Source organism: Pyrus communis, chromosome 5, assembly GCF_041283825.1.
Source record: "Pyrus communis isolate YQ-2024b chromosome 5, ASM4128382v1, whole genome shotgun sequence".
NCBI lineage: Eukaryota > Viridiplantae > Streptophyta > Magnoliopsida > Rosales > Rosaceae > Pyrus > Pyrus communis.
In genome coordinates this window covers 5,809,981-5,831,541 of record NC_142569.1, presented here as the reverse complement: position 1 = coordinate 5,831,541, position 21,561 = coordinate 5,809,981, and the positions used below count along the sequence as shown (strand labels likewise).

Here is a 21,561-nt window from a genome sequence, read left to right as displayed (position 1 = left end):
TGCTAACTCACTTCTCTTATCTTGTACATAATTACAAATGAGTCCAACGCACATTTCCACGACTCACTTGTATTAAAAAGTGTGTCAACAATAATATCAATTTAGTGTGTCTAAATATAATTACTGATACCATATCGACTTGCAACATTTCAATTTACAAATTAATTTAAACTGAATAACGACATGTTTTTTTTTTCTTTTCTAGAGCAACAACTAGTATCTATTTAAGAACTTGCAACGTTCTAAATTAATTGTTTTGAGAAAAAGAAAACAGTTTTTAGGCAGAAATATTATTTGTTATTATTACTTCTTTGCAACATACTTTGTAAGTAATTGGTCATAAACATTACGTTTTCTCATCAAAAGGCAAAAAAAAACATTATGCTTTCAAGAACTCAAGAAGAAAATACTGCAGTAGAAAAAATTGCAAGACAATGAAGGGACGAAGCTCTGCAACAATACCCTTCATTCTCTCATTCCTTTTGCTCTTTGGAAGCACTGTTTATTGTCTCACTCCTTTCTGTGCATCTATTGATCCACCAATAAAGGATAAAATACACCCCCATACCGCTTCCGAAACATTCCCTGTAAGAATATGAGTATGAGATAAAGAAGTTTTGAGAACAGTTAAAGGTATTCAATTAGAGATGGAAAGTCCTATTGATAAGAGGAGTGCTGATCCTTTACAGTAAAGGATTTGGTTAGCATACGGAAAACAAGAGGTGGTTTCCAATTAGGATTTGATAGGGAATCCTGATCAGTCTTGGAAAAGTCTATATGTATATATATAGTGGCCTCTCTTCTCACAGAAATAATGCTCATACTGGACCATAACCTATCTGTGAGTCGAGCTCTTGATATTCTGCAAGAGAAGAGAAGGTTCACTGGATTGCTGCGATGGCTTCAAGTGCTGGTGTTGCTGCAGGTATGATTCACTTTCTGTTTTGTAATGTGCATATATTTGATTAGTCCTTTTGTGTTTGTAGTTCATGTTTTGGTCTTGGTGATTGGTTGCTAGTTACATCTTACATGTGGTATCAGAGCCACAAGACATACAAACTTGAGTTCAAATCTGTAAAGGTTAAAAGATGTGTGTATTCATTAAAAAAAAAAAAAAAAAAAAAAAAAATTTGCCCTGACAGAAAATCGAAGTTGGGTTCTCGAGACCAATAGAACGGCTGTGGCAGAAAACAACGGCTCTTTTTGAAATTGAAAAATTTTGACCGTTGGAGCCACTAAACCACAACCGAATGGGATTTCCTCGGATTGGGGTCAAATTTTGATCTGGGTTTTCATAAAATTCGAAACCTTATGTTTTCAAATTCTAAATTCGCTTCCGCTATCTTCATCGAGAATTTGAAATCAGTAATTAAAAGGTATGGTTGTGTTCTGCAAGTTTTGAAATTCCAGTATCTGGTTGAATATGTATAAATACATGTTGCTGCATTATGTGTTCATAAATTGATCATGATAATCGATATTAAACATAATATAATTGTTGGTTTTGGAAGTAGATTAAAAGATTCTAGATTTAACCTTGTTTATTTTGCATCTATGACATGATTGCGAGGACTCCATGCTCAATAAATGTTTAAAGATACATGGCTGCTGCGACATGTTGATTGGATCCTAAGTATATCATATGTTCTATATATGCTTATCAACAAATTGTTGATTAAGACTATGTATATGAATCTATGATTATAGTCATGATGTGCAAAGGGATGTTGGAATGAAATCTGGAACTAATGAGTTCTTATTGGTGATTTCATTGTTGCTGCAGCATCTGCAATATCATTGAGGACTATGAACTTAGCCAATATACCTATTCTAACTGGAGGAAGCAATTACAAGAAGTGGAGGCGAGAGATTGGCCTCTTGTTGACACTTAATGAGTTTGACATTGCTCTTGACACTCCCAAGCCGGTTTTAACTGATCAAAGCACTCGGGCTGAGAAAACTGATGCAGAGAGATGGATTAGAGCCAACAAGGTGGCACTTTCTATACTTGAAAGTGCCATGACAGACACTGTTCGTGGGGGGATCAAGAAGCATGAATTGGCTGTTGATTATTTAGGTGCAATTGAGAGGAAGTTCAAGGAATCTCAAAAGGCAGAAATCAGTCAATATATGGCAATGCTTACCACGTACAAGATTGAAGGCACAGGTTCCATTCGGGATCACATCATGAAAATGACCGATGCAGCTGAAAAGTTAAATTCCCTAGATGTCAACATTGGAGAAAAACAACTTGTTTTTATGATTCTCCAAGCGCTTCCAAGTAAATTCAGCCAATTGAAAGTGTCCTATAACACTCAAGACAAGAATTGGGATGTTGATGAGCTTATTGCACAGTGTGTGCAAGAAGAGACTAGACAGAAGCAAGAAAGATCAAAGGATACTGAAATAGTAAACTTTGTGCATCCGGACAAAGGGAAAAGGACATTCAATTCTTTCCCAGGAAACTATGGTAAGAATTCCAATACTAAGACTACTTCTTTTAAGCCAATTGCATCTGCTAAAGTAAGAGACTCTGTTAAGGGATCTAACAATCTTAAATTCAAACCTAAAAATATTGCCAAACTTAGATGTTTCTTCTGCAAAACTAAGGGACATTTAAGGAAAGATTGTCAAGTCTTCAATGATTACCTCAAAAGCAAGGGTGTGGAACATATCAATGTGTGTGTTGAGTCAAATTTGATTGAGATACCTGTGAATTCTTGGTGGTTTGACACTGGATGCTCAGTCCACATTACAAATTCTTTAGAGGGCTTCACAATGTCAAAACAAACTGGTTTCAAGAATTATAATGTTTTTGTGGGTGAAGGAACTAAGGTTGCAGTAGAAGCCATAGGAACGGTATTTTTAAAACTGTCTTCTGGTTTTATAATGAGTTTAAATGATGTGCTTTATGTGCCTAAAATGAGAAGAAATTTGGTCTCTGCTTCAAGAATTGTCAAGGAAGGTTTTGCTTTTCTAGGAGATGATGAAAGCTTGAAAATTTTTGAAAAGGGCAAGTTAGATCATGTACTGGGAGATGCTTACCTGAGTGACAACCTGTGGTGTTTGAACTGTACTTTAGAGTCTCATAATCAATATGTCTTAAACACAAGTACTAAAAGGATGCATTGTGGTGATGATTCATTTATTCTTTGGCACAAAAGGTTAGGACATATATCTAAAGAAAGAGTCCTGAAGTTATCCAAGGAAAACTTAATTCCAGAATTGAATTTTGATACTGCAATCGAATGTGTTGATTGTGTCAAGGGAAAGATGACTAATTTTAGAAAACTAGATGCTAAGAGAAGTCATGACTTGCTGGAAATCATACATACTGATATTTGTGGACCTTTTTCTACCAAAACCATATGTGGAAACTCTTATTTTGTTAACTTCATTGATGATTTTTCAAGATTCAGTTATACTTATTTGATATGTGAGAAGTCATCAGTTCTTGATTGTTTTAAAGTCTACAAAACTGAAGTTGAGAAACAACTAGGAAAGGTCATTAAGATTGTTAGATCCGATAGAGGAGGAGAATACTTTGGCAGGTACACTGAGGCTGGACAGAAGAAGGGGCCTTTTGCTCAATATCTCGAGCAACAAGGTATCGTTGCTCAATACACCACACCTGGGACACCACAACAGAATGGAGTTTCTGAGAGGAGGAATCGAACTTTGATTGGAATGGTGAGAAGCATGATGACAAGGTCAAAGTTACCTGGTTTTCTTTGGGGAGAGGCATTAAAGAAAGCAACTTATATCTTGAATAGAGTGCCTTCCAAAGCAGTTTCATCCACACCTTTCGAAATCTGGTGCAAGAGGCAGCTTAGCTTTGATCATTTTCATGTTTGGGGATGTAAAGCTGAGGCTCGAATGTATAATCCGAATGAGAAGAAACTTGATGCAAGGACTGTCACATGCTACTTCATCGGATATTCAGAGAAATCCAAAGGCTATAAGTTCTATTGTCCTCAAAGTCACACTCGGATTCAAGAAACTCATAATGCCAGGTTCTTTGAGGATCAAGATGTTGCAGAATTGTCACAAGGAATTTTCATATTTGAAGAACAAAATCTCACTGAGGCAGCTTCTTCCGAAACAAACTATAAAGAAATCTTGATACCTTTCTCAGCTGCAGTTCCGTTAGATGAGAATCAGTCTATTCAGGACAGAATGGAATCAGATCCTAGTTCTGAAATTCAACAAGGATCAACCACTGGAGTTATCAATGAACCATCTGCTTCATTAAGGCAATCAACAAGAATCAGGAAGACCACCATGTCAAATGACTATGTTTATTTGCAAGAAAGTGAGTTTGATTTTGGCGATATAGATGATCCTTTTACATACACTCAAGCTATGAACAGCCCTCAACATGCATTATGGAACACAGCAATCAAGGCTATAGGATGCAAATGGGTCTACAAGACCAAGAGAGATGTTCAGGGCAAGGTTGAAAGGTACAAGGCAAGATTGGTTGCCAAGGGTTTCAATCAGAGAGAAGGAGTCGACTACAATGACACATTCTCACCTGTTTCTTCCAAAGACTCTATGAGGATGATTATGGCATTAGTTGCAAATTTCGATCTAGAGCTACATCAAATGGATGTAAAAACTGCCTTTCTCAATGGTGAACTCCAGGAAAACATATACATGCTACAACCTCCTGGATTTGTTGAAAGGGGGAAAGAGAACAAGGTCTGCAAACTCAACAAGTCCATTTATGGACTGAAGCAAGCATCAAGACAGTGGTTTTTGAAATTTGATCAGGTTGTCACAGGTTTTGGCTTCGTGGAAAATAAATTGGATGATTGTATTTATATCAAATGGTCAGGATCAAACTTCATCATTTTAATCCTGTATGTCGATGACATTCTCCTTGCAAGCTCTAATGTTAAGCTTCTTAATGACACCAAGGATATACTGAGCAAAAATTTCGAGATGAAGGATCTTGGTAAGGCACACTATGTACTTGGTATTGAAATCATTAGGGACAGATCCAAAAGGTTACTTGGTCTATCACAGAAAGGTTACATAGACAGAGTATTGCTAAGATTCAATATGGAAAGATGCAATAATGCTGAAGTACCTGTGAATAAGGGAGATAAGTTCTCTAAAGATCAGTGTCCCAAGACATCAGTTGAGGTAGACAAAATGAAAAACAAACCTTATGCCTCCTTAGTAGGTAGTTTGATGTACACTACAATCTGCACAAGACCAGATAAAGCATTCATAGTAGGAATGTTAGGAAGGTTTCAAGCAAATCCAGGAGAGTCTCATTGGATAGCTGCAAAGAAGGTTCTGAGGTACTTGCAGAGAACCAAAGGATACATGTTGGTTTATGGCAAAGAAGAGAATCTGGAATTAGTTGGTTATACCGATTCAGACTTAGCTGGTGATATAGATGACAGAAAATCCACAGGTAGCTATGTGTTTATGTTTGGTGGTGGTGCAGTTTCTTGGAAGAGTGCAAAACAAACAATAATAGCAACCTCTACTATGGAGGCAGAGTTTATAGCTTGTTTTGAAGGAATGAAACAGGCTGTGTGGTTAAGGAACTTCTTAACAGATTTAAAGATTGTAGATTCTGTTCAACGGCCGATTAAAATGCACTGTGATAATAATTCTGCAGTATTTTTTGCCAAGAATAATAGAAGAACTTCAGCCTCTAGATTGATGGATGTGAAGTTTCTTAAAGTTAGAGAAAAGGTGAGAGAAGGGGCTATACAAGTGGAACATTTGAGCACTGATTTGATGATAGCAGATCCCTTGACCAAGGCGTTACCAATAGGGGTTTTTAAAGCTCATGTTTCGCGGATGGGGGTACATGAATCATTTGATCAGTGGGAGTAATCTCTTGTTGCGTATTTGACTGTCGAAGTTGCTGCTGTGAAGTTCAAAGAGCTGGTGCAGCAATGAAAACAGGTTTTATGTATTTTAATAAAGCTTAAGGCTAATATTTGTTTAGGTAGCTTTATTTTAGAGTTTTTATTTTCTAGTGAGATTTGTTACAATGGTCTATTGTGTTTCTGAAATAAAAAACTTGATAGTTCATTTGATGCTTGAAAAACAGCTTGTCTGTATAAGCAGTTGTTGTTGAACTATTGTTTCACATGTTGTCTGGAGCAATTGGTTATTTTGCTGTCAATAATGTGAAATAGTGGGAGCAAATTATTTTGCTTATCTGATGAAACTAATTGAAGTTCACAACAGTACAGATACAAATTGGATGTATGTGACTCGTGAAAAACCTTGTTGCATTATGGTTGTAATGAAGATTTTCAGAGTTCTACATTTTGAAATGTATGTAAGATTGGTTGTGATTGAAAAACTTTTGTTAACAGGACTAAGTGTACACTTCTGTCTGAGTATGATTGAATAAACTGTGTACTTAAAACTTTTCTCATACTCAAGTGGGAGAATGTAAGAATATGAGTATGAGATAAAGAAGTTTTGAGAACAGTTAAAGGTATTCAATTAGAGATGGAAAGTCCTATTGATAAGAGGAGTGTTGATCCTTTACAGTAAAGGATTTGGTTAGCATACGGAAAACAAGAGGTGGTTTCCAATTAGGATTTGATAGGGAATCCTGATCAGTCTTGGAAAAGTCTATATGTATATATATAGTGGCCTCTCTTCTCACAGAAATAATGCTCATACTGGACCATAACCTATCTGTGAGTCGAGCTCTTGATATTCTGCAAGAGAAGAGAAGGTTCACTGGATTGTTGCGATGGCTTCAAGTGCTGGTGTTGCTGCAGGTATGATTCACTTTCTGTTTTGTAATGTGCATATATTTGATTAGTCCTTTTGTGTTTGTAGTTCATGTTTTGGTCTTGGTGATTGGTTGCTAGTTACATCTTACATTCCCAACAAATTCTCAATGACTTCCTCCAATGCCTTGCGGTAAAATTTCAGTCCACCACCCACCCTATCATGGAAGCCATTTACACCCCACAAAATACCTCATTTCACCAAGTTTTGCTGGCACACACTAAAAACCGCAGATACACAATGCTTGATACTCCAAAACCTTTGGCTATTGTAGCAGCCAAGCACGAACGCCATGTGCAAGCAACCGTAATTTGCGCAAAACAACATGGGTTGCAGATTAGAATCCGAAGTGGTGGCCATGATTATGAGGGTCTATCATATGTATCGGATGTCGCCTTTGTCATTCTTGACATGTTCAATCTTCGATCCATTGATGTTAATGTGACGGAAGGGAGGGTTTGGGTTCAGTCAGGGGCTACAATTGGTGAACTTTATTATGAAGTTGGAAAGAAAAGTAGGGTTCATGGGTTTGCAGCTGGATCTTGTCCAAGTGTCGGTATTGGTGGTCACTTTAGTGGTGGTGGGTATGGTCCTTTGTTGAGAAAATATGGGTTTACAGTGGATAATGTTGAACATGCTAGACTAGTTAATGTGAATGGTGAAATCCTTGATCGAAAGTCAATGGGAGAAGATCTATTTTGGGCCATTAGAGGAGGTGGTGGAGCAAGCTTTGGAGTCATTCTTTCGTGGAAGATCAAATTGCTTCCAGTTCCAGCCAAAGTAACTGTGTTTCAGGTAGAAAGGACGCTGGAACAAGGCGCTAAGGATGTGGTTCATCGATGGCAATACGTTGCACCTAAGCTCCCTGAAGACCTCTTCATTAGAACAGCAATAAAAACCAAGAATGGCTCCCAAGAGGGCACGAAGACTGCGGTAGCAATATTCACTTGTCAATTTCTGGGACGAGCAGACAAGCTTCTTCAATTGATGAATGAAAGTTTCCCTGAGTTGGGTTTACAGCAAAAAGACTGCTTTGAAATGAGTTGGGAAGAATCCATGGTATTCTTGGCTGGTTGCCCAGTTGGAACTCCCCTAGAAGTTCTACTTTCTAGGCCAAAATTTCCTGTAATTTTCTTCAAAAGTAAGTCCGACTACGTTAAAAAACCAATTCCAAAACATGGCTGGAAATCTTTATGGAAAAATCTGATTAAGATAGATCACTTGTTAATGCAATTGAACCCTTACGGCGGAAGAATGAGTGAGATTTCTGAATCAGGAACTCCATTCCCTCACAGAGCTGGAAACCTGTTTTCAGTTCAGTACTTTATTTCTTGGAAGGAAGAAGAGATTGAGACTATCAAGCCGAATATTCACATGTCAAGAAAGTTGTACAAAAGTATGGCTCCATATGTCTCCCAGAACCCAAGAGAGGCTTTGCAAAACTATAGGGATCTTGACATAGGTGCCAATCTGCACAACCGGACTAACTTTCGAACAGCTAGACGTTATGGTAGCAAATATTTCAAGGGTAACTTTGATAGATTGGTACGTGTGAAAACTATGGTAGATCCCCATAATTTTTTCCACCATGAACAAAGTATTCCTCTCCTTTAAGAGATGCATAGAATCATAAAGTCAATTGCATTGGTAATGTACCAACAAACTTGTAGGTAAGGATACAACAGGGTGGAGTGGGCAAAAACATACAAGCAATTGGAGTTATGAAATTAAAAATTCTTGTTAGTATGGCGTTTCCTATGACACAATTGATTAGTTCTGAGAGTTTTGATCTCTGACATGATCTTTGTAGTACTAGATTCATTGGCTTCAATGGATCCTTCATCAGTTTCAGTTTCTTGCAATATTTGGGATTAGTTGTTAATTAACTTTCATTTTTGTTTTTTGTTTTTGTGTAAGGGCCCTCTTACCGGGAGTCATGTTCTTCACTTTGTTTTAATCTTAAATCTTCTCCTTTAATGAATAAAATATGTTGTATTCTTGTTAATAAAAAAATTATGACATTAAAACAAATTGAAAATTAATACAGTTAATTATTGAAAGTAGTGGACTGCTCTGGTGTTATTCTTTTGACCCCTTTAATGAAGTTATTTTCTAAGCAAAAATAAAAAATAAAATTAAAACCAACACGCAATGTACTGCTACATTGTCACATGCACAAGCCTTCACTCATCACATGCGCAATTCCCTTCTCTTTCTCTCCATCTATTTCGTAATTTTTTTTTCTTTTTTATTTTCCTCCTTTCTTTCTCCCTATCTGTCACATCGCGGCCTGGGACGGATCACTTCCTGGGCCCGCTCCACCACCGTAGCACGATATTGTCCGCTTTGGGCTTACCATTCCCTCACGGTTTTATTTTTGGGAACTCACGAGCAACTTCCCAGTGGGTCACCCATCATGGGATTGCTCTAGCCCCTTTCTCGCTTAACTTCGGAGTTCCTATGGAACCCGAAGCCAGTGAGCTCCCAAAAAGCCTCGTGCTAGGTAGGGATGGGAATATACATTTAAGGGTCACTCCCCTGGACGATGTGGGATGTTACAATCCACCCCCTTTAGGGGCCCGACGTCCTCGTCGGCACACTCGTGACCAGGGTTAGGCTTTGATACCAATGTCACATCCCGGCCCGGGGCGGATCACTTCCCGGACCCGCTCCACCACCGTAGCACGATATTGTCTGCTTTGGACTTACCATTCCCTCACGGTTTTGTTTTTGGGAACTCACGAGCAACTTCCCAGTGGGTCACCCATCATGGGATTGATCTAGCCCCTTTCTCGCTTAACTTCGGAGTTCCTACGGAACCCGAAGCCAGTGAGCTCTCAAAAGGCCTCGTGCTAGGTAGGGATGGGAATATACATTTAAGGATCACTCCCCTGGACGATGTGGAATTTTGTCCCCACATGAGGTATTTACAACAAATTAAAATAACAATTAGAGTGCAAAAAAAATTAATTTAACATAGTACATTCTTATATTACTCAATATTATAAGTTTATGTTATATTTAATATTGTTAATTTAACATAAATTCTTATAAATATTATTCATTCCATTTTCTCATAACAATTCAAGTGACAAAATTAATTAATTCGACTAAATTTTTATTAATTTAACAAAAATAGTAGAAATTTATCTAAGTACTTAAATTAAAATTTTTAAATAAATAAACTTGTGTATTATACAATTTAAAAATTAAAGAATTTAGTGATAGAAACCTGATTTGTGGAAGAATTCCGTCGTTGATCAATTCTTTATGTACTCAGCCAGCTCAAATAAATTCCCTACAAAAACAAATTGTAACTAAAAATTAAACATAAGAGGAGAAAATAAAAATATTACAAGCAAGAAAAACTTACTGTTGTGAAGAAGGAACAAATGAAGTTGGAAGAACAAATAAGAAAGGTGACAGGGAGAGAACACGGGGAGGCTTTGTAAATTGGAAGAACGAATAAGAAAAATGCAAGAGAAGAAGAAGAAAACACGGGGGAGAGTATATATAGACCATCAATCTGTCGCTTACAACAGACACCGGGTTTCAAAATATTTTAAAAAAACTAAAATCTATGTCGCTCAGAACCGACGCAAGCTTTAAAATATTTAAAAACAAGAACTAGTGTCGCTCAGTGTCGCCTACAAGTGACACCCATAATTTATGTCGCTGAAAAGCGACACTATTTTATTTAAAGCAACGCCAGTATTTAAAAATTATTAAAATGTGTGTCGGTTATAAGCGACATTAAATGTTTACGTCGGTTTAAAAGTGATATAGACATTTAAAAGTGATATAGACATTTTATGATGCTTTTAAGTGACAGTAAATCCGACGTCATGTTCAGTGGATGTCGCAACTCTCTTGTCTGTCACTATATTATATTAAATCGACACAACAATTGAGACAATAAGACCCATTTGTAATAGTGTTCAACAGCAGGTTAGGTCTCTCTCTCTCTTCATATGATATGCACATATAAAATACAGGAGATCAACTGCTAACTAGCTATCTTTCTCCTTCGAAATGTTAAAGTTCATCCTCAACTGTGTAACCAACAGATGCATTCAAAAGCAGTACATTTCCCTATTTGTTCGCTTAGTTTAAAAAATTTAATATACAGCTGTGGTTTGGCAATATCTAATTATTATTTATATATTTTATATATTATCCATGATCAAACTTATTTAACTTTATGGAAAACTCATCAACTCGGGCCGCAACCTGATCGCACTGCACGTGCAAGCTACGTGTCTTTACACAAATATAACTTGGCAGAGTACGTGTATTACTTTCCCTTCCTACACAATTTGCATAACTGGTTAATAAAAACTGTAAGTTTAATTTTATGCAAAAAGAGATAAACTTAGGGTAATGCTATTTACGTACTTATTTTTACTTTTTATATATTTTTTTAATTTCGAATCGTTGGATCAAATGAATTAAAAAAGATAAATTGAAAATAGCATTACCCTTTGATTATTGATACGATTGCGAGAATGAGCATGAGTCTACGATATGAACAGTATTCCCCCCCTAACATTGAAAAGGAGAAAATCAAAGTACTGGTTTGTGAATTATGACTAATTTGTAGTTTTAGTCTACAAATTAAAGATCTATTATAAGTAGTGCATGAGTTCGACAAATGTGAAGCGTTAGTCCTTTACGATAACCCCGTAAGAATCTTTGGCCAAAATCTGAGGAGTATCTTTAAGAAGAGTAAATTAGAGAAGGGGTCTTTTGATATGGGTCCAATTTTATAAGCTTGTTCTGATATGGGTCAAATGTATTACACAGTCATAGGTGAGGTCTAATAAGTAGAGCAATCATCCACGTCAGTAATTAAGGTGTTCATACTTTGATTTCAAATTACATTAATTGCCATTGAATGTTTTATTAGGACTCTTCCAGAAATTGACTTGAACTTTAAATTACAAATCACGGTTTCAACAACCCTAATCCACTCTTGTTTTGAATATTCCTTGCGATTCCTACGGATTAGCATCCAAATTTGAATTTCGAATTCGTATGAAGCTATTAGAACTATAAGGAACATCTCTGTAGATGATGAAAGCAAACATGACAAATATCTGATTTGGGGTTTTTTGGTTTTTGCTACCTGGATAACAGGTATGGCACTTCCCCACGAGATTTCAAATACATGATTTGCGAGCTTTATATGTGATTGTGTTATATAAGTATTGCTCCACTGGCTTTTAACATTGATTGTGTGTTCAGGGGCTTTTGACATTACCAAGATGGAGGACTGCACCTTATTGTTGAAAACGAGAATCATGTAAAATTACATGTTTCTAATCAAAAAAATAAAAAATAAAAAATGTATAATTACATGTTCCACCAGGATAGGTGGTTATAATACGATAGGTAGTTTAGCTTGTACAAGTACTTATATGACAAATAGTTTAGATTGTAAAAATACTAATATGACAGGTAGCTTAGATTGTAAAAAATCTAACAGAAATTTGGGTTATGCCGTCAAATAGGGAATCTAACATAAGTAATTAAAAGCCTCCTTAAAATAGATTGATAAGTATTTCAAATTCAAAAAAATATTATCAAGAAATTGGAAAGCAGAAGATGAAAGAAACTGAAGAATTACTCTTTTTTATGATGGATAACTAATGATGATACAAATCTACAGCGTGGGAAATTTGTAGACAACGTTTAAAAGCTATAAAAGGGTAAAATAGTGATCACAGTGTAAAAAGGTTAACCTAACAACAAAAAGTGCTGATATTGTGTCCTAGGACCTAAATAAAAAATAACTAAAAATTGGACTAATCCTAATGTTGGGCCATAAAATTAGATCTATTTCAAGTTACCTCATTAAGGAGTTGCCTGTATGCTCCATTTAATAAGAATCCTCAAAGAATTAGTGTCAATAACCAGTGTTCCATATTTTGTTGAATACATGTATAGCTATAATGAATTTTTAGTTTATAGATTAAAGCTACAATTGAGGACGAGCTTTGGTATAGTAGAAATGTTGCTTATTTATGACCTAAAGGTCATGAGTTTAAGTTGTCGAAACAACCTCTTTGTAAAGTTAGAGTAATATTATATACGTTAGACGTTCTCCCCAACTCTCATAAAACGTAAAATCTTATTGGTTTGAGCTGCCATTTTTAGATTAAAAGTATAATTCAATGATAGTTCATTGCATCAATTAAGTTATACATACTTTTAATTAAGTACATAATTAATGCCAATTAAAATTATTAATTAAATACCGATTCCATCAAAACGTCAGTACAGCAATTCATCACCCACCTCCTCTTGCTTTAAACAAAAACAAGCCATCGCAATAATTAAGCCAAGGTGGGTGGGATGGTTGTGGGTTCATACATGGCAGTGACAGTTCGACGTTCTGTCATCAAAGCATTATCCTCTTCTGACTTTGTCGCAGCATCATTGAACTCAACTTGCAGATAATTTCATCCCCACCGAATTTCAGTTCAGCCACAACTTTTGAAAATTCCACCAGAGATTTTTCTTTTTTTTTTTTTTTCGAAAAAATCCACGTCAACTTATCAAAAATTCATTTTAACGTTGTATTTATACGCAAAATTATGAATGAACTATTATTCTTTTACCGGACAAACTTACAACATACATGCATTTTAGCAATATTTTACACTAATTGTGAAAATCCTGTGTTCGATACTTTGTAATCTGCGTACTTACTTGAACGAGGCCATCGGTAGGTAAGGTACAATTTTCAACTAGCCTCTTCTGAGTTTGAAAGAAATGGATAACCGTGGTTCGTCACTAATTGCTCATCTTTTTAGGGAAAAAAAAAAAATTCGAATAATGTATCATGCTTTTTGTCAAACATAATAATATGATTAGTTGTCACAATAACATCCTCGTTTAATGTAATATCAAAATCACCAACTAACAAAGAATTATCCTTCGTTCTTTCACTATCGAGAAAAATCCCTCTTACAATTCAACTAATATGATCAAAGTCTTGGTCAACTCCAGGTGGGAAATTAAAAAAGTGGTCCATTTGAACAGGCAACTTGGATAAAGTCTTTTTCAACTCCAGGTGGGAAACTAAAAAAGTGGTCCTTTTGATCAGGCAACTTGGACAAAATATATCATATATGAGTGCATCGGATTATCTTAGATTGAATTAATTTCAGAAATTAAATTGAACTGACTTAAAATGAATTAAATCGGATGAAGTTAATGAAATATTTGATACATTTTGTTGTGCTTTGACTGATGCAAAACTCTCTTGGCAGCGCAGATTTTGCATTGACTTTAACCAATTGGAGTAATGGTCCATCAACTTTAACCTAATTGGAGTATGGTCCCCCAACTTTAACCTAATTGCAGCAATGATCATTCTACCATGACTCATTTTGACGGAAGTTCTGACGGAGTTGACAAAATTGTTCATAACTACAGAAATTGATGAATTAAGGGCCAATGGTGACAAATCCCAGCACATGAATATGTGTATGTAAGCACTCGACTTCGAATGGTGATTATATTGAGGAAAAGATCTGGACCTTCCACTCTCGTCCTTATGGCTGTGTTTTTATTGTAGCAGTAGGAAAAACCAAGATGGATATTCATCCAAGACAAAGGAAAATCAACAAGAAAATAAAGACAGTTAAACTTGGAGTTTCCATCAAAAGCCAAAGGAAACTGCACAAATCTGCACAGCCCCACGCTAGTTCCTTACCAAGAAATCTAACCCTTCCGCATGCCACTTAGGCTTCAACCGTAAGAGGATTAGAGAGCTATGTTTAGTCCTATAGTCCGGCAAGAAATTATACTTTAATCAACAGTGTCAGATCATATTTTATATCATTTCCAACCGAGGGGGTCAAATGGCGATAGGCCAAAATAGCCTTTTGACAAAAAACCATCTCTAACCAAGAAGGCCAAAGGGCTATAGGCCAAACATAATTTATTATTTTAATTGAATTAGTATAGTTAATTAAATTAAATTACCATATTAAAATAAGATTTTCGAACATATTAAAAGATTATTGAAAGAGGTGGCCATTTGAAAATTATTGAAATTGTCTCGGTCAAACCCATATCCTTTATAAATACGGAATTGGATCCTATCCGAGGCAATGCCTCGGGATCCTCTTGATCGGACAACACAGATCGTTAGATTTTGATCTAACAGTTACAAACAAAAAGATTCCTCTAAAAGTTATAATAATTGTATTCGTTGAATTAAAATCCAACGATCCGTGTTATCTGATCTGAGCATCCGAGGCATTGCCTCGAAGAGGATCCAATTCCTATCAATACCAACCCAAATCTAGAGATAGGTCATATACATACAAACGAAAAACAATTTCCATTCAAAATATATGCTACAAATGGCAATTCCAAGGCTTCCACATATCTTACAGCTTTTAGTTCTTTTGGTTCTATCTACTTCATGGGCAACTTCAGCTGATCCTGAGAACTTTGTTCATTGCCTTCTAAACCATTCCCAACCTTCTCACCCGATTGCCCCAGCAATTTACTCTCCCAACAATGCTTCCTACTCATCCGTTTTGGAATCTTACATCCGAAACCTCCGATTCAACACATCTACAACCCGAAAACCCTTCCTCATCCTCACTGCATTGCATGAGTCCCACGTGCAAATATCCGTTGTTTGTGCCCAGATCCATAACTTGCAAATGAAGATTAGAAGTGGAGGCCATGATTACGAGGGTGTATCGTACGTGGCTGAAGTTCCATTCTTCATCCTCGACATGTTTAATCTTCGGTCCATCCACGTAGACATCAAATCCGAGACTGCATGGGTCCAGGCGGGGGCTACTCTTGGTGAAGTTTACTATAGAATTGCCGAGAAAAGCAAAACCCATGGCTTTCCCGCTGGTGTTTGCCCTACAGTTGGCGTTGGAGGCCATTTCAGTGGCGGTGGATATGGTAATATGATGAGAAAGTACGGCTTGTCAGTTGACAACATAGTTGATGCACAACTTGTGAATGTGCATGGTGAACTTCTCGACCGAAAATCAATGGGAGAAGACCTTTTTTGGGCCGTTACGGGAGGCGGAGGAGCCAGCTTTGGAGTTGTGATCGCGTATAAAATTAATCTTGTACGCGTTCCAGAAATAGTTACTGTTTTCAGGGTTTCAAGAATCCTGGAACAAAATGCGACAGACATTGTCTACCGTTGGCAATATATCGCGGATAAGCTTGATGATGACTTGTTCATCAGGCTTACCATGGATGTTGTAAATGGTACTAGTTCAAATAATAGTGGAGGAAACAATAAGACTCTTAGGGCTTCATTTATTGCCATGTTTCTCGGAGACTCTGAGAGGCTCCTTTCAATCATGAACAAGAGCTTCCCTGAATTGGGTTTGAAGCAATCTGATTGCGCCGAAATGAGCTGGGCTCAATCTGTGCTTTTCTGGACGAGCTTCCCAACTGGGACAGCTACTGAAGCTTTGCTTTCTAGAACACCTCAAGTTCTTACACGCTTGAAGAGAAAATCAGACTATGTCAAAAAACCAATTCCAAAAACTGGTTTGAAGTGGATTTTTCAGAGAATGATTGAGCTTGAGGCACCAATGTTGACCTTTAACCCCTACGGCGGAAAAATGAGTGAGATATCGGCGTCGGCAACTCCATTTCCTCATAGAGCTGGGAATCTTTGGAAGGTTCAGTATGCAACAAACTGGGACATACTAGGGACCAAGGCAGCAGATCATTATATTGAATTGACAAGAAAGCTCCACATGTACATGACTCCTTTTGTTTCCAAAAATCCAAGGGAAGCCTTTTACAACTACAAGGATCTTGACATTGGGATCAACCATAATGGTAATGGCATTTCAAGCTATTTGGAGGGGAGAGTTTATGGCATTAAGTACTTCAAGCATAACTTTGATAGGTTGGTGAATGTGAAGACCAAGGTCGATCCTGGTAATTTCTTTAGGAATGAACAAAGTATCCCAACTCTTCCACACTAAAGAGGAAATAGTTATAATAGCATTATAATTGATTTGGTCATTGTTTAGCTTGTTTGTTATGTTTTTTTTATGTATATCTTTAATATTGTTTGTAAAATAAAAAATTGTACTCTATGTTTTAATCAGCCAAAGAAATGAAGAAGAAGAAAGATATTGCTTCCAATATTCCAATTTGTTAGTACTTAATTATTACAAGTTTCAATAAAAATCACTCCAAAAATTGAAAAATTAGTAGGTTTTTCGGGGTTTCACTTTTCTATCTTCTTGTTAAAAAATTTACATGTTCATTTAAAGACATTCCGTCATACAAATTTAGTGGGGACTAATTGGCTTTTTTCTAACTTGCTTTGATCAACATGTTGTAAAGTTGAAGGCAATATTAATAGTGATTAGTAATGTAGATAAGTAAATTTTAATTGAATTATAGAACTTTGACACAACAATAGTTGTAATTAGATTATAAATACTTCCAATAATCTAGAAATAAGTACCACTAAACTAAAATGATCATATGCAGCTTTCTGCAACCTTACAAAATGCCAACTAGAGTTACAACCATTGAAGGATGATTTGTCATATATATTATTCATATTCGTAATTTTTATTTGCTATTAAAAATTAATGCCATCCAAGATACTAGATAGCGGGCGTTACATTGGCAATACGTTGCAATGTTCAAATAGGGAAGTATTTAAACAAAAAGAAGAAAAAGGAGGTGATCTTATACATTTTCTCATTTTACATCCTTGTTTAATATGGCCGTTGAATTGAATATAAATATAAAAAAAATTAAGTGACAAAAATAAGGGAAGAGGATCCTCTTTGAATTCTCTTTGTAGGAATTCGGAAGTTCAATTAATTGTGTCTGTTCATCGTACATTATACGGTTAATTTTTATTAGGTAATGTTTATATTTAATTTTAAGTAAAAAATTATAATTTTTAACCGTCCAATGTACGATGAACATAAACAGTGTATACCTTTATTTAATTTTGGCCATTAAATAAAAAAATAAAAAAAGTCACATCTTTTGAAAATTCTTCTTGTATATGGGCAGCTCATCATTTCTATTTTCTTCTCTCTCTTGATGTGGAGATAAATAGCATATATAAAGGAGTTTGCTTCAACTGAAGGGATACCGTGATCATATATCAACAAGGAAATATATCCGCAACCCAGTTTGCCTATCACTGTAAGTCGGAGGGAGGCTATTCGCAGGCCTTAAAAGCCATTTACAACTGAAAAATAAAACATAATTCTGTCCAAAATTATAGTTCTATAAAAAATTATTTTAAAATCAAGTCATATTTATATATCATCTTCATCTAACCAAAGGGGTTAAACATATCCATTTAATAATTTATTTGTTTTAAGCTTGTACTTTAAATTTATTAGTTAATTTAATTAAAATATCGTTATATGTTTTCAAATATAACTATTGTATTTGAATAAATTATTGCAACACTGATACTTCTTTGGCTAAATAATGACCTAGTGGATTTCATAGAATTATAACATAGTTATCTGTTAGTGATGAGTTTTTCAATAAATCAGACCATTTTTTTACTTTTAAAACTTTAACCCTCTCTATTAGAGATTGCCTAAGTGACCTTTGGCTCCCTCCTTTTTTTATTTATTTATTTTTTTTTTTTTAACCCTTTCCATAGATTGAGCCTCAATTATTTGACTCCCAACTCAATGATGGAGCCAAGTACAAGGCTCCTTTGAGCTATGGTATGGGGAGAGTTTTGGTTCTTTAAGCTTAAAAATATTAAGGGAAATTTTATTTACACCCAATAATTCTCTTTTTACACCCAACTTGAAAATTTTGTCCGGCAAACTTACCTTTTTACCCTCAAATACAAAATTGACAAACTTAAAAATAAATAAAAAAATAAAAAAGAACACAAACGCATAAACCCTCCCAACCACCTACAATGGCAGTAATCGGACATGATTCCGATTGTCATTACAAAAATTGTCGTCGCCGACCTACTCTTTATCTCATCAATGTTCTTCGTGCTCGTCTCTATGGGACTAGATTTTGGTCCGACTACTATTTTCTTAAAAAAAAAAAAATTAATTTTAAAAAAAGGGATAATGAGTGGCAAACCACGGTTATTAATTGCTTTCGGAGCCCAAGAAGACTTATAGAGGCATTTCAGCCCCCTCTGACCACAAGTCTGGCTTCCACACCAGCAGTGGATTTCGAACCCGTGACCTCTACACATTTTTTGTAGTTTCCTTAAAATTTAATGGACCAATTAAAAAATAAATAAAAAACTTGCAAATTGCAGCTCAAAAGACCGGTGTGATCCTGCAATTTGTGGAATAAGGATGCAGTCCCAAACGTGGACAAGTTGAAAAGCTATATATGCTTTCAAGGATGAAAAAGCTGGTAGTCATTTGAAATTGGATGAAGAAGGAATTGATGAGAGACCAAAATTTGAGAGAGAGAGAGAGAGAGAGAGAGAGAGAGATCAACATCAGAAGCCCTATATTTTTCTGACGAACCCAACTTAGCTCAGGCAACACGATCTCCCGATTTCGTTGAAGGCCACAACCCTCCTCCATTATCATTTTACCTTCTTCTCCACCCTCCATTAATCCCTCTTTTCGATTTCCGGCAACCCACCCAACCACCAACTGGGGCTCTCAGGACCACTTCGACCCACTCATTTGCTAGTTGACAATATCATTCTACACCCATCTTTTCATTAGGTCTACATAAAATTTCCCAAATATTCATCATTTAGCTATTTTATAATTTTAATTGTAATATTCCACGTAGGGAATTAAAATTTTGAATATTAAGGCTGTTTTTGAGGAAAAAAAGAGCTAATAAATGTTAAATAAATTCATTACTTTAACCAATATTATAATTTAAAGGTAATAAGTTAAAACTTTCATACAACAAATGGTTTCTTATTTTATTCACTTGAAAGTTTTGATGTTAGAAGCTTAGAACACACAGTATGAATTCCTTGCTTCAATTGTTACTTTCAGGTTTACTATTATATAATTTTATGTAGGCAACAAAAGATTGAAAAATTGATTTCATAGTAATAATTTTAAATTAGCCCTCCTACAAAATAATTACTGACTACACCATTGTCCTAACTGCGTTAATAATTTTATGCTTGTGGCCCCAAACCCTTTCCATAGATTGAACCTTAATTATTTGACTCCCAACTACTTTAATAATTTTAAGCTTGTGGCCCTAAACATTGAGGATATGTACCTCCACGTACTCCTCTCCATCGTGCATGAACAGGGGTTGACTGTTGAAAATCAAAATAGGGCAGATACAACACCAAATCAGATTACTTTCGAAAATATACACAGAAAAATAAAATAAAATACTGATTAGCAAAGAGTAGTCTCTAAATTGTTTTCGAAATTGAGCGTGGACAATGTTTACCGATCAATCGGAGGACTTAATTTTTTTAATTTGATGGAATATTGGGATTGAATTATTTACAAATAATTAACATTATATATTGTTTAGAGAATGGTTATTTAGCAATTAAGCATGATTTTATTTGATTTTGCATGACGCGGGCTTTGAGTTTTAAGCGACGTGTTTCACGGGCTTTGAGCTTTAAAGCAGACCTCACTCAGTTCACTATCTTGAAGACTCTCCCAGACTCAGACTGAATCTTCTCTCCTCAGTCCTCCCTCTCGTATCTCGATCCCTCTCTCCCAGAGTCCAGGCTGACTGTCATCCCTCTCGATTCTCAGTCTCTCTGTCAAACTCGAAGGGACAAACGACGAAGTCAATCTCTCTCTCTCTCTCTCTCTGTCGAACTCTAGGGGACGAACGATGGAGTCGAACAACTCGAAACGATGAATTAGTCATGTCCTCCATCTGACTCAGACCCATATTTGCAGGGAAGACGAGTTCTGCTGACGGACCCTTTCAGTTTCAAGGTATTATGTTTTAGGGATTTTGTTGGTTTCTTGAATCTTGACCACTGTTCTGTTCCAATTTCAAATCTTTTGTTGAATTGAATTTGAATTTTCTGTTGGGTATTACTAAGATTATGTTTGGTTGATTAGTGGAACGTTTCATGCAAATTGGGTTTGAATCTTCTGTTGGCAATTTATGAAACATGTATTCTCCTCTCTGAGAACTGGGAGAAGGCTGCGATTCCTGCCTTGTACCGACTTACAGTAATAATTGGACCTGTGGAAAACAGGCCGAGTTAAGTCCAGTTCCAAATCTCAGAATTCATATACCCACCTCAGCCTGCCTCGTTGCATTTTAAAACAGGTCCGGTGTGGTCTTTATAAATTTAGGCATGGACCGGTAGGAAAACCAAGATGGACATTCATCCAAGACAGAGGAAAAGCAACAAGAAAATAAAGATACTTTAACTTTTAGTTCCTTACTATGAAATCTAACCCTTCCACATGCCACTTATTTTCCTCCAAAATAACAAAAGCATGTCCAAACATATAATATTTTGCATATATGTGGATGTAGTTGCAACTTATACCGCCATGGATGTAGATGTACCAATATTAGCATAGAAATAAATAAATATTTATTTTTTGCTTTGAATTTTCTACAGGTCAAAAGGGGGAGGTGACTTGTGCATAATTCCTGCCTGATGTATTCTTAATTTGGAAATTGTCTCGCTCAAACCCATATCCTTTCTAAAACCCACATTTAGAAATAGATCTGTAAGAAACCTAATTGGACTAAACTAAATTGTATAAGGAAGATATGCAGTTGCCAATTGTATAAACTGGTGGGAGTTGTAAACGTGTAAAACTGCTTCCTATAATCAAG

At 36.0% G+C, this 21,561-nt stretch overlaps 2 protein-coding genes and 1 pseudogene across 2 annotated transcripts; all 3 read left to right on the top strand.

Moving 5' to 3' along the window:
• The first annotated feature begins 1,732 nt into the window (after window positions 1–1,732).
• LOC148696619 (uncharacterized) lies at window positions 1,733–5,884 on the top strand. The gene is made up of 2 exons (XM_088693237.1): window positions 1,733–2,686; window positions 5,831–5,884. The coding sequence occupies exons 1-2, from the start codon at window positions 1,807–1,809 to the stop codon at window positions 5,854–5,856; spliced, it is 906 nt and encodes a 301-aa protein (XP_088549363.1). The 5' UTR covers window positions 1,733–1,806; the 3' UTR covers window positions 5,857–5,884.
• Window positions 5,885–6,917: 1,033 nt separating this feature from the next.
• LOC137724626 (berberine bridge enzyme-like 7 pseudogene) lies at window positions 6,918–8,728 on the top strand (annotated as a pseudogene).
• A 6,367-nt stretch (window positions 8,729–15,095) lies between these two features.
• LOC137726420 (berberine bridge enzyme-like 8) lies at window positions 15,096–16,931 on the top strand. The gene has a single exon (XM_068465348.2). The coding sequence runs from the start codon at window positions 15,144–15,146 to the stop codon at window positions 16,764–16,766; it is 1,623 nt and encodes a 540-aa protein (XP_068321449.1). The 5' UTR covers window positions 15,096–15,143; the 3' UTR covers window positions 16,767–16,931.
• Window positions 16,932–21,561: the final 4,630 nt, after the last annotated feature.